We start from the raw sequence: 14,266 nt of genomic DNA on the forward strand, positions 1-14,266 counted from the left end.
TAATGGTATATAACATGTATTTATACCACTAAAACACATATAATAAATAAAAGTTAAAATAATAAAAAAAGTTAAATTTTAAAAGTCTACCATCACAAGCAGAGAAAAAGAAACAACGAAATATGAGAGATTATGTTTATGTTTTCAACTGTCAAACGAACTTAATACAATTGTGGCAAAGTGTTCATTTTATTTATATTGACAGTATCACAACTTTTGGGTAATCAGAAAACTAACAACATGTAAAAATGTTACATAAAAAAATGGACAATAGATAAAATTTAATTTATATAATTAAGCAAACTTGTCTCATTGTTTTTACAACAAAAACTGCACAAAGTTAAATTGGCACTGTTTACTTTTCAAAAGTGACAGATGCTATGATCTAACCTTAACACACTTATGCTGCCAAGTATTTATGTTGACTTTTGTATTTATGTTACATAAAAAAATGGACAATAGATAAAATTTAATTTATATAATTAAACAAACTTGCCTCATTGTTTTTACAACAAAAACTGCACAAAGTTAAATTGGCACTGTTTACTTTTCAAAAGTGACAGATGCTATGATCTAACCTTAACACACTTATGCTGCCAAGTATTTATGTTGACTGCTGTACTTGTGTTGCTAGCTTTTTTTCTCGGGCAGTCTTTTGTCTGCGTAGTTAGCTGAGTGGCTATGCACTTTGCAACCATATGCCTGTCCTGGGTTCAGTTCCTGTCGCTGATGTGAGGAGCTTTGGATCTTTCTCAGACATAGCCAAGTTAGCTGGTCTTGGGTGTGGACTAAAGGGTTTTTCTCCCCAGTTTATCTTAGGTTTTCTGCCCCGTAAGCAAGCAAGTAAAACAGCCTTAGAACTCAACGATTCTATAGACATAGGATACACCGGGAGGCATAGGGCATTTTCACAAATTGAAAACCCTCGATAATGCAAGGTAAAAGAGGGGAAAAGGAAGAAGAAGAAGAAGCTTTTTTTCTCAGAAAGTCAGGATTGCAATGTCAATAATTTATCTTCAACAATGGTGATTTTTTGATTATATTGGTGATGAGGTGACAAATGTAACATCATTTTCTAATTGCTCCTCAAAATATTCAAATTTGCCCCCCTGTGTGGGGTGTACATCCGATGTTTTGAAACACTTGTCTAGATGATATTTACACTACCAAGATGTACCTGTGCAAGAGTGTACAGGTAAACACACATAGTCAGTCAAGCTTAGGTAGACTAACAACACAACCAATAGTTAAAACAACTCACAGTGGAATAATCATTTTTAATATAGAAGTACAGGCAGCCCTCAGTTTATGACTCACTTCTGTTCCTGAAAAAACGGGCGTAAAACTAACCCAATTTTAATGGGAGGTACAAAGTTATGTTCCGTGCAGTCAAGAAATATGCACATGAAGTAGAAGTATGTGTAACATTATTATATTTAAAGCTTTGATAATACATACATGTATATTTGTTAAAATAAATTATTAATAACAAAAACAAAATTATATACAAAAAATATGAAACTTCGAAAAGAATTACATATTTCTATGTCGAAGTTCCTGGTTTCAGATTACCTGCATTTCTTTTTGAAAAAAGTATCCAGTGTTAACTGCCTACATTTTCTTTTTCTTTCTTTAAGGAGTTCAGTGTAAGGTCGAATAGATGCGGTTACACTCCTTTTTACGTTCGCACTCCATTCCCAATCATGGTCCATTTCACAAAATTCATCAGTCAATGTCTCTATGCTTGCAAGGATACACTGTAAATCAGCCATTTTTATATCTCTCAGAGGACCTTCTTCATTTTCTTTCTCCTCTTTTGGATGTTGACTTAATTTTTTGGCTAATTCTTTTAGTCTACATTGGAAAGCGGTTTATCATGGCTCTCTAAGACTTCTGTCACATCTTCAGCTGTAATATCATCCAATCCCACCTCTCATGCAAGATTGGTAACTTCTTCAATAACATTCTCCTCTTGCTCTAATTCTTCGAAGTCATGCATAAATGCTGGAAGAAGTTTTTGTCATGCTCCTTTTAAACGCTTTGCTCTCACTTCGTTCCAAGCTGCCTTGATGTTGTTAATGCCCTTCAAAATATTGAATGACTGCCAATAGTCTTTAATAGTTTTTCCTGAAGTGTCCAAGACTCTTACCATTTCCATAAATGTTATACGGAGGTAATAGGCTTTGAAGATTGATATGATCCCCTGATCCATCAGTTGCAAAAGCGATGTTGTGTTTTGGTACATGTAAACAACCTTGACATCCAATGGTGTTCTTACTTCAGCAAGGTTTTGAGGATGTCCAGGGGCATTATCCAAGAGAAGCAATGCCTTGGCTTGCAAATCATTTTCTTTACAGAAGCGAAGCAATGTAGGACAAAAATAATTTGTGTACCAATCGATAAAAATGTCTTGTGTAACCCAAGCTTTCTTGTTCCATTTCCAATAGACTGGCAGCATGGCTTTTAGACCCTTGAAGGTGCATGGTGTCTGTGAATGGTACACCAACATTGGTTTAAGCTTCTTGAAAGTTTATTTTTCACTTGGTTAGAGTATAATAAAATTAGTTTAATCCTTTATCCAAGTGTGAGCAAACAAAGTTTGCGCCTGAAAGTATACTCGTTCTCCACCTTTGCAACGAGTTGCCCTGGTGTTGTACCACCTTAACCCAGTCCTGAAGATACTTTCAGGCGCAAACTTTGTTTGCTCACACTTGGATAAAGGATTAAACTAATTTTATTATACTCTAACCAAGTGAAAAATAAACTTTCAACATCTTTCTCTAAATCCAGAGTAATTTATTAAAAAAAGGGTAGCACACCATTTGGCAACTCCTATAGGTAGAGATGACCTGCTAATGCTTCTGCTGGGTATCTCTACTTGGGCCTGGCTCCCACTGAAGAGACCTCAATGAAGGTCGAAACTAGTCTGGGTAGTGGCCCTTCCCTTAATCCATAACATTAGACATATCCGCAAGGAGATGTGTTTTGCATTATAGGAGATACTGAGATAGGAGTGTTGGTAGCATGCTCCACCTTTGCAACGAGTTGCCCTGGTGTTGTACCACCTTAACCCAGTCCTGAAGATACTTTCAGGCGCAAACTTTGGTTGCTCACACTTGGATAAAGGATTAAACTAATTTTATTATGGTTTAAGCTTCAAAGTTCCGGAGACATTTGCATCCAACAAAAGTTCAAGTTTTATCAAAAGTTCTATCTTTTGCAGCTTTAAGACCTGGAGTAGAATGTTCTTCACAGGAAATGAAGGTGCATGATGACAATTTTTTCCAGTAGAACCCAGTCTCATCAACATTAAAAATGAGATCAGGAGGATAACTTCCTTGTTCTACACAGTCTTGAAATTCTTTAGGAAAAGCAGCCACTGCCACATCTGCACTTGCCGCCTCACCACTAATTTGACACTATGGCACTTACTTCAAGACTTAAATCTCATGAATCAACCTTTGCTTCCTAAAAATGTTTCTTCGCCTCCATCTGTCTTTTTAAGATCCTCAAAAATTGTTTTTGCTTTCTCAGTTATAACAGCTTGAATCAGAGGAATGTTTTCCTGATTCCTGAAGTGTCCAAGACTCTTACCATTTCCATAAATGTTATATGGAGGTAATAGGCTTTGAAGAGTGATATAATCCCCTGATCCATCAGTTGCAAAAGCAATGTTGTGTTTCGTGACATGTAAACAACCTTGACATCCAATGGTGTTCTTACTTCAGCTAGGTTTTGAGGATGTCCAGGGGCATTATCCAAGAGAAGCAGTGTCTTGGCTGGCAAATCATTTTCTTTACAGAAACGAAGCAATGTAGGACAAAAATAATTTGTGTACCAATCTATAAAAATGTCTTGTGATAATGATACCCATGATAATAATTTTTCCATTTTTTTTTCATGAAGTTTACCTTGCTATAACTTACATGTTTGCATTTAATACTGCTGTAGATTGCTGTGCAGACTGTTTTATTCTATCTGCATTTTTCATAATTGTGGTAACAGTCGATGGAGGTAAGTTCATACTTCTACAGACATTAGCACCTGTCTGCCCATCTTCCATTCTTCGAATCACCTCCATCTTCTTTTCAAATGTGATTGATTTCTGTGCCTTCTTAACACCAAGTTCTGCTAACTTTTCTGTGCTTCTTTTATCAGACATGGTATGTAATTATGTACTTTATCAATTTAAATACGTATATATGTAAAAAAAATTAAATAGAACAATTAGGTAGATTCAATAGTAAAACTAGGTTTGATACACATACGTCGTAGTAGCTTGGTAAACACTCAAACATTAGAATGCCAGTCGTTTCTCAGTCAGACCACACTATAGTAAGAAAGCACGCGCAGGCATCCGGCGTTATTGTGAATCGCCGTAAATTGAGCTGTCGTAAACCGAGAGCTGCCTGTATAGTCATGAGTGTAATGTTACGTGCATGCAGAATGTTAATTTGTTTTGCACAAACTGTTGATCAGATCTGTTTGCCTATGCTAGAACATGTTTAGACAAAGGCATTTCTTGTCAAGAGTGATATCTATTATCTTGATATGCCTTAATGCCATAATAATCAATCAGTTGCTTTTACTTCATATTTTTATACAGTAGTAATTAAGGTCCATTCTGTCATATACACAAGATTTTTTTAGTTAAAAAATTACTGTTCATAGCTTTGTATTTATTCCTCTCCATATCTCTGTTCTTATAAGCATATTATTTATTATTATTTTTATAAATGTAGTTTTGTGTATATATTTTACGTTTATCTTTGCACCTTTCCTGCAAATTGGCACTTGCATTATTATTTTATTTTATATTTTATCTATTTATTTTTGGGATTTTAAATACTACTAATTAAAAATTATAATGTATTGTTTTCATCACAAATAACTATTTCATATGTTCTAGAAATAAAGAAAAATTTAAATCTGTTAAAATAGCTATTGCAATTTCTTTTAGCACATCTACTCCCTTTAACAAAGAAGAATTAGCAGCAATATTAAAGTTCGGAGCTGCCGAATTGTTCAAAGAGACCGATGATGGGGATGAGGAACCTCAGGTTAGATTATTTCTTTATAAACATTAACAAAACATAAAAATGACTCTTAAATTTAGCACTTAAATGAGATGAGGGAGAATTAGAGTCTCCCTCATGGGGAATTCCAGAGACACTAATTCTAAAATAATTTATACTTAATTCTATATGCTGCATTTTTGAATCTTTTAACATAAATAAAAAAAAAAAAAAATCAGTCTACATGAACAACATTTTTCATGTGCAGAGTTCATTTACTGCTTGCCTCACTACCCACCATCACTGCCAGTTTTCTGTTCAGCATTGCTTGACCTGTTTGCCACTTTTCAAATTCCAGTTTTCACTATCACTATTCCTGATTACTTCTTTTCCATATCTACCTTAGTGATTTATTTCACAGTAGACACACACACTTTATTTGATACAACTAAATACTGTCAGTAAAAATTATATATTTATTTTTCTGTCTTTACTAATTTTTATAAATTTTTGAATTTTTTATTCTTTTCATAAGGCATATTCCGGTAATTGGACCACATTTTTTTTTATTAAGCTAAAAGCACAATAAAGAAATAAAACCCGACAAGTTTCGTAATTCGTTCGACTTACATCTTCAGAGGTAAAAGGTGTCTGAAAGTTAAAACAACAAAAAAGAGAAATTAATAGTTCATGCTATACAGTTGTAGCCATCTGACTGTTTATAAAATTAAAAAATCAGAATGCAGATTCAAAGCAGTGCTAAGTTTAAACAATGCTGGACGATGCCACGTTCTGCTATTCATGATCATAATGTCCCAAGTCTGACCGAGGTATATTTTTTATCAAAGCTTTCCAAACTTGGTGTAGAATTAAGCCTTGGTTTTTATTGCATTGTGTTGGAATTCTAAGCATGTTTGCAGCTTCTTTAAATTTCCTTATATAACAGTTTTTTTTCTATATAAGACATGTTTGTTTTCTGCCAGAGTACATTGTGACCAGTGGAAGTGGTATGGAAAGCTAGATCTGATTTGTGTTCTCTTCTGTTTTGTACATCCTTTTGGTGTTTGTTCATGCGTATTTCCCCAGATCTTCCTGTCTGTCCTATGTAGCAGATACTGCAAGAACAATAAATTTTATAAACACCTGGTTTTTTTAAAAGATGATGTGGAGGTTTCGGGGGATAATATAGAAATCTTGAAATTTTTTCCAGCGGGAGAAAAGCTACTTTGATGTTATGTTTGTTTAGTAATTTAGCCATCTTGTCTGTAACATTCTTGATATGTGGAAGCGTGATGACATTTTTGAAATCTTGTAGGAGGTGTGTGGAGGATTTTTTTGATAGTCTTGGGTTCATAACTATTTTTTTTTTTTTTTTTTGAGGATGTGTGTTAAATATTCCAATTCTTCATTTCTCTGTTTTTCTGTGCTGGAAATATTATAAGCTCTGTCCCTCAGGGTTTTTGTTAGACCTATTTTTTGTGAAGGGTGGTGGTGTGAGGCCACATTAAGAAATCTTTCTGTATTCATGGGTTTTCTATATGCCACGTTCTGCTATTCACGATCATAATGTCCCAGGTCTGACCGAGGTATATTTTTTATCAAAGCTTTCCAAACTTGGTGTAGAATTAAGCCTTGGTTTTTATTGCATTGTGTTGGAATTCTAAGCATGTTTGCAGCTTCTTTAAATTTCCTTATGTAACAGTTTTTTTCTATATAAGACATGTTTGTTTTCTGCCAGAGTATATTGTGACCGGTGGAAGTGGTATGGAAAGCTAGATCTGATTTGTGTTCTCTTCTGTTTTGTACATCCTTTTGGTGTTTGTTCATGCGTATTTCCCCAGATCTTCCTGTCTGTCCTATGTAGCAGATACTGCAAGAACAATAAATTTTATAAACACCTGGTTTTTTTAAAAGATGATGTGGAGGTTTCGGGGGATAATATAGAAATCTAGAAATTTTTTCCAGCGGGAGAAAAGCTACTTTGATGTTATGTTTGTTTAGTAATTTAGCCATCTTGTCTGTAATTCTTGATATATGGAAGCGTGATGACGTTTTTGAAATCTTGTAGGAGGTGTGTGGAGGATTTTTTTGATAGTCTTGGGTTCATAACTTTTTTTTTTTTTTTTTTTTTTTGAGGATGTGTGTTAAATATTCCAATTCTTCATTTCTCTGTTTTTCTGTGCTGGAAATATTATAAGCTCTGTCCCTCAGGGTTTTTGTTAGACCTATTTTTTGTGAAGGGTGGTGGTGTGAGGCCACATTAAGAAATCTTCCTGTGTTCATGGGTTTTCTATATATCGAGAAAGTTTATTATCTTTTTCATGTTTGTTTGATCTTTTCTCATCTTTTTCAGTGTTATATTGAGAAAGGAAGTTTATTATCTTTTTCATCATCATCATCATCAAATTCCTGCCATGTACCCTCAAGGGGTGTACAGGATATGACAGTACTACATGAAAAAATTACATCATTACTAACTTCCTATCTACAATTTTCCTCCAAATCAGTCTGTTACTTGTCAAGACTCCAACATTATCAGATCTTATATTTCTATCGTCTAAGGCACATTGTACCGTATCAATCCACCTATATCAAGAATACATATCCACATATGGATATGTATTCCTGACTGCATGCCTGGTCAGTGTTTTTTATCACTGTGCTGTCATCATTGCTTGTTTCATTTAGCAGTTTTTCAAAGTAATTACTCCATACTTCAAGGATATCTTTTTCTCCTGTTTTCATTTCACCTTTATCATCTCTAATTCGTTTTACAGCACTCTTTCCTCCATTCCTAAGCTTCTTCAACAACCTCCAGAATATTTTGCTACCTTCTTGATATTTATTTTCTATATTCTTGCCAAAGTCCTCCCATGACTTTTGTTTAGCTAGTTTTACACACTGTTTAGCTTTCTTACATTTGTCTCTGTATTCTGTAAGAGTAAAAGCTGACTTATTTGCCAGAAACTTTTGATATGCTTTCTTCTTTTCCTTCACTGCCTCTTTAACTTCCTGTGTCCACCAGGGAGTTCTGATTTTTTTATCCTTACAGACAACCTCACAACATGCCTCTCTGGCAGAATCAATCAATGTTTCCTTCAGAGTTTGCCACTGAATCTCCAAGGTTTGATTCCTGTTCTCAAACGCTTTCATTTTCTTTTCAATAATATTTCTGTATTTTAGTCTACAGTTTACATCTGAGAGCTGCTCAACTTTTATTCGCTTTAAAACTTTCTTACATGTTATTCTTTTCAATATGAAATTCAATTTTATCCTGCTCAAGACTAAATAGTGATCACTTCCAATTTCAAATCCTCTGTACACTCTGGTGTCCTGCACCAAGGAGAAAACATCACTATCAACAATAACATAGTCAGTGAGACTTTTCTTATTCCTTGCCTCTTCTCTCCATGTGAATTTGTGCACATTTTTATGTTGGAACATGGCGTTAGTAATAACCAGTCCATGTCCTGAGCAGAAATCCAACAGATATTTGCCATTATTATTAGCTTTGCTCTTTTCTCCAAATTTTCCCAAAATATTTTTGTATGTCTCACAATCATTTCCTACTCTACTATTTAGATCCCCAACAAGGACCAACTTTTCCTTTTTCATTGTGTCAGTTGCTTTTTCTAAAGCCTCAAAAAATTCCTCCACTTCTACCTTAGTAGAACCTTCTGTGGGACCATAGGCACAAATAAGTCTCATTGTCCAGTTCCCCATTCTCATATTTGCCCACATTACTCTACTTGAGACTGACTGCCATTCAAGAAGATTAGCCTCGTATTTTGTGTTGAATACTATGGCTACTCCTTCTTTTCCTTGATTGTCATTGCCTGAATATAACATTTTGTATTTATTGCTCAGAAAGATCTCACCAGTTTTTCCCTTTTCTGTTTCAGTCACCCCTATTATGTCGATATGGTACTTATCCAATTCCTCAGCTAACTCCATTTCTTTGCCATTCAGGCTTCTTATGTTGATATTACTGATCTTTAACTCTGGTGATGTTGAGTTGTGGTGGGTTTTAGGATTTGTTCCAGTAGCTGACTTTTTGCCCTGTTCCCTGAAAAAAACAACAGGGACCCTGTTTAACTGGTGACGCCCCAGCTGGCATGAAATTCTTTCATGTTGTACCATCATTTTAAATTTTGATTTAAGCCAATAAGAATAAAATTTGGTCAGCTAAATCCCAAATTGCCAGCACAACCTCATCCGTTCAGTAGATACCTAACAGGGTGCACCACGAGAAAGTGAGGATTGAACGTTAGGTCAGAGGCTCTGGTCGGTTCTCTGCATTCCGTTAAAGGCTATGTGGAGGTCTCCTTTGAGTTATATAGCTTAGACCCTTAAGCACCCCTTTGATATTTTTAGATTTTTAAAAATATTTTTATGAGTTTTTTTATTTTTATTATTTTTATCTGCACTTAAAACACTTGCCTTTGTGTAATTTATATGCTTGAATCAAACAAAAGAATAGAGGTATGCGACTGGGTGAGGGACATGTACACATCTCATACACGCAGGGAGTGCCTAGACTACCATCCAGGTGCCACACTGTAACAGTGTTCCCTGCATATCATTGATCTAGTCTCCCTCCAGGCATGACCTGGCAGGGTTAGTGGCAGCAGGATTATTCACCAATTGATTGTTACCATTGAGTTCTGTCCCTTGCACTATCTGGCAGCCAGCCTGTGGAATAAACCTATTTTACAATAAACCATTTGCGAATTTATTTTGTTATTTGAATCTGTTTGAAAATATTTGATTATTTATTTCATAATAAATTGAGTCTTTGGACTCCTTGGAATAGTCACGAATAATAATAATAATTAATTATTTCATAAATAAGCAAAAAATAAGAATGTATTTTGAACATTCAGAACAGGGCTGAAAAGTCACTCGTAATTTGTCTCTGACAACTCGCCTATGCCGAGTGGGGAAGTGGAATGTTGCTAGTTAAGTGGGCCTTCCAACTTCTTTTATTTTGTCACATGTGCTCTTAATTTTCTATGCCCCAAGCACTCTATAAATATCAATCCGTTTATACTTTGATTTTCATGTTGATCTCTCTTTTTGCTTCAAACATTTCCTCACTTTTGCTTCAATTGAAGCAAAACTGTTAAGACTTTAATCTTCTCTTTTAAGTGATCATTCATCTTAGATTAGCCCTACTTACAACATTCTTGAAATGTCAAATTATTTCCTATCTGTTTGCTTCTCGAATTTTCTTCAGGACTCTTATATTTGTCTCCAGTATTCTAAATTATCTTCTTTCTAACCCAACTCCTAGATTCTTTTAAGTTGGAAGTTTTTCCACTTGGTTATACTATAAATTAAACATACCAAGAAATTATATACTTAGCTTAATCCTCTATCCAAGTGTAAGCAAGCAAAGTTTGCACCTGAAATATTTTCAGGACTGGGGCAACTCATATATAGAAGCTGATGACTTCAATCACTTGCCTTAATATCCCATAATGCAAAGCACATATCGTTACAGGTATGTATAATGCTATGCTATGAGAAAGGTTACTACCCAGACCGGTTTCGGCCTTTATTGAGTTCTCTTCAGTGGGAGCCAGACCCAGTGGTGATACTAAGGTTGAAGTAATGCCGAAATCATAATTTCTTATACAAGTTGTCACACCTTATTATTAAAATACTCTGGATTACAGATAGATGTTGGAAGTTTTTACACTTGGTTCTACTATAAATTAAAGATACCAATTTATAACTCCTAGATCCAGGAAGCATGTGTCATTGGACACGTCTGAACATTGATTGCTTTAGCTCGGCTGATCTGTCCAGTTTAGTCCGCACGGTAACCTAGTGGCTGTGCGCTTCGCAACCATATGCCTGGGGAAGGAGTGCCCTAGGTTCGATTCCCGTCGGTGACGTGATGAGCTGAAGGAACTTCCTCAGCCATAGCCAAGTTAGCTAGTCTTGGGCGTGGACAGTAGAGTTTTTTCCCCAGTTTATCCTGGGGTTTTTCATCCCGCAAAGGAGGCAAACCGGCCTTGAGAACTCAGCACTGTAGGACATAGGGCTGACCACCTTATCCTGTGAATGGTTTGAGGTCCGATGATTAATAAACCCCCAACACCGCAAGATAAAAGAGGTAAAAGGAAGATGAGAAGATGATGAACTCCTAGATCCATATGGTAAAGTTTGTTTCAACAATATATGGTATACTGCTGTTGGCTACTTACTTTACTGTTTCATACTTGTCTGTCTTTTGAATGCTAATTTTCTTCCCAAATTTGCCTTATCAGTTATTTACTTTGGCTAAAGACTCTTGAAGATTTGTAGCAGACTTACTTCCAGCCTGGCTAGCCCGTGATGTAATGAGTGGTTAGCATATCCATCTAATCTGCATACTGTGGATTTGAACCTTACTATGAGCATGGATGTTTGTGAGCATGGATGTTTGAGCATGGAAATGTCATCTGATTAAAAAAACAACTTAAAAAAAGTTGTTTTTTTTAAGTCATTTCAGGCATCTGATAGGGCAATGGTCTCACATTGGGCAAAGAAATTCACCTCCTACTTAAAGACAATCACAAACATCCATGCCCATAGTAAGGTTCAAATGTTTGGTCTCTAGAGTAGGATTTCTGGACCAGATAAAAGTTATTTAAAAAAGAAGTATAAAAAATTATAAAAATTAATAAAAGTAAGAAAAAAAAAGCTTAGCCCGTCCACAATATTAATGTACTGTAGGTTTACAATCTTCCATGGGTGTGAGTCATGTAAAATTTTTTTTAAAAAAATAGTAGAAAAGTTAGCCTAGTGTCTCTTATATTGAATAGTTTTTATAATGCTTATTGCAGATTATGATTAAACAGTAGTACAGCCTTATACCTGATTTAACGTTATCTTTCTGAACATTCTAAAATTCTAAATGGTGATTTCACCACTTAGAATTTTAGAGTATAATGTTATCTTTCATATTAGAATGAATGATAACTATGCAAATGTAATGAGTATTTCATTTCAAGTTTTTATAATAAGGCAAATAAGGGTAATAATAAGGCAAAGAGAGAGATTCCATTTACACCACAGAGTTTTAGTGTTTTTAATTTTTCTCTTTGCTTTATAATTCCCTTTTGAGATCATCAAAACTTAAAATAAAATACTTGTTACATTTCCATTGTTTCTTGACTATTTGTTGTCTGGTAAATACCTAGTTTTGGCCACCACTATTCAGCCTAAAGTAGCCAATTATAAATTAAAGATGCCAAGAAATTATATTCTTGGTTTCATCCTTTATCTAAGTGTAAGCAAAAAAAGTTTGTATGTGCAGTAACTTCACAACTCAGCTGCTTGTATGTAGAGGCTACTTACAAGCAACTTCACATCAATTGCCTTAGTATCCTATAACGCAATGCACATATCCTTATAGACATGTATAATGCTATGCATTATGGGAAGGGCCACTACCCATACCAGTTTTGACATTTCTCAAGGTCTCATCAGTGGGAACCAGATCTATTATATTCTTGATTTCATCCTTTATCCAAGTGTAAGCAATCTTTGTCGTTTGCTTACCCTTGGATAATATCTCTACTCTTATATATGATCGTGTGTGTATTATGTGAGTTCCACCCATGAAAGGTTGTAAACCTATTGTGCATTAGCATTTTTGGTAGGCTAAAGGTTAAATCATTTTGAAATCTTACTTTAGAGAAAAAAAATTGAACTTTTTTGAGCTGCTTCAAGCTTTGGGCACAGGGTGATGCCCAAATCTCTCACTGGGCCCAATTTTTCTACCACCTGGTATAGTAGAAAATATAATATATTAGTAAATTTTGTATGTTATTCTATATAATTTAATTTTATCTTTTTTTCAGGTGGACATAGATGAAATTCTTAGCAGAGCTGAGACACGTGAAGAGCAGGCAACTTCTGCTGGCGAAGAATTGCTGTCTGCTTTTAAAGTAAGATTTTTGATATGAATAATCGTTTTGATAAGTAAATTTAAATTTCATTTACATGTTATTGTTCCCATACTACAAAATGTTGTTCATCTACCATAGTTACTTTTCTCCATTTGTTAGGAGGGAAGTAACCATTTTATCACAATTAACTTCCATTTTGAATTATCCTTTTACACACTGATATTTATGTTGTAGCATGGAAATTTGCACTTCAACCAGTAACTAAACAAAGGTATGGTTTTTATTCTTAATAGTTTTACTTCTTTCTTTCTAAATAATGGTGAATTATATTGTCTAATTAATGATCCAGTATAAATTCTATCATTGGCAATTTACAAGAGATGGTCTTGCTTATCTCAAGAGCCTCTGTAGCTCAGTCAGTATTGATGAAGTCCTTTGGTTGGAAACCTGGGTTTGATTCCCATCCTAGACTTGAGGAACCTTTATCTGGTGGCTTTTCTACTAAAGGTGAGTTAGCTAGTGTCATATGGAGTTAGGGGGTTTTTCTTCCCAAAGAACAGGGCAAACGGGCCCCATGAAAACACTTTTACAGCCATAGTTGCATAGTCATAATGGATCCTACACCAAGCGGGATAAAAGTGCTATAAAGAGGAAGAAGGCTCTTGCTTATGTTACTAATTATTATTATTATTATTATTTGACACCTCCAGGGAGTCCAAGGACCCATCAAGGGAGGGCACCTGCTCTACAACTCCATCTCCACCATTCAATCATCAACTGATTGCAATACACCAACGCCATCTACCGCCGACCACCACTGCTGTTTCCACAGACAATTACAAACATCCATGCCCATTGTTGGATTCGAACCCACAGCCTTTTGGCTGAAGAGCGGATGCACTATCCACTCGGCCTACCAGACCAGCCTAATCCAAGGACAAGTTCTATAAAAGTTCAGTTAATGGCAGTTAGTTCATAATCACCATCAAATTCCTGACATGTATCCTCAAGGGGTGTACAGGATATTATTGATAGTACTACATGAAAAACTTACATCACCATTAACTTCCTATCAACAATTTTCTTCCAAATCAATCTGTTACCTGTCAGGATTCCCACATTATCAGATCTTATAAGTCTTCTAAGGCACTTTTTACTGTACCAATCCACCTACATCTTGGTCTTCCTCTGAGTCTTTTTTTCTGGCCAGTTTTATTTCTAATACAGCTCTCAGATTCATAAGTTAAAATTGGTTTGAACACTGTCTTGTATACAGCTAATTTAGTGTTTTGATTAATTTCTCTCTTATCAATCAAATCATCTAATGCCTTTTTATAGGGAGTAGGTGAG

At 35.2% G+C, this 14,266-nt stretch overlaps 1 protein-coding gene across 2 annotated transcripts in view; it reads left to right on the forward strand.

The window, feature by feature from the left end:
• Chd1 (chromodomain-helicase-DNA-binding protein 1) overlaps nt 1-14,266 on the forward strand; it is a 557,090-nt gene that overhangs the window by 280,022 nt on the left and 262,802 nt on the right. For both annotated transcript variants that reach the window (XM_090402402.1, XM_090402403.1), the window contains exons 22-23: nt 4,961-5,060; nt 12,869-12,955. In XM_090402402.1, coding sequence (XP_090258528.1) covers nt 4,961-5,060; nt 12,869-12,955 — 187 coding nt within the window. The remainder of the gene's footprint in view (nt 1-4,960; nt 5,061-12,868; nt 12,956-14,266) is intronic.

This window comes from Typopeltis vanoorti, chromosome 13 (assembly GCF_054136105.1).
Source record: "Typopeltis vanoorti isolate ZY-2024b chromosome 13, IOZ_Tvanoo_1.0, whole genome shotgun sequence".
Classification (NCBI taxonomy): Eukaryota; Metazoa; Arthropoda; class Arachnida; order Uropygi; family Thelyphonidae; genus Typopeltis; species Typopeltis vanoorti.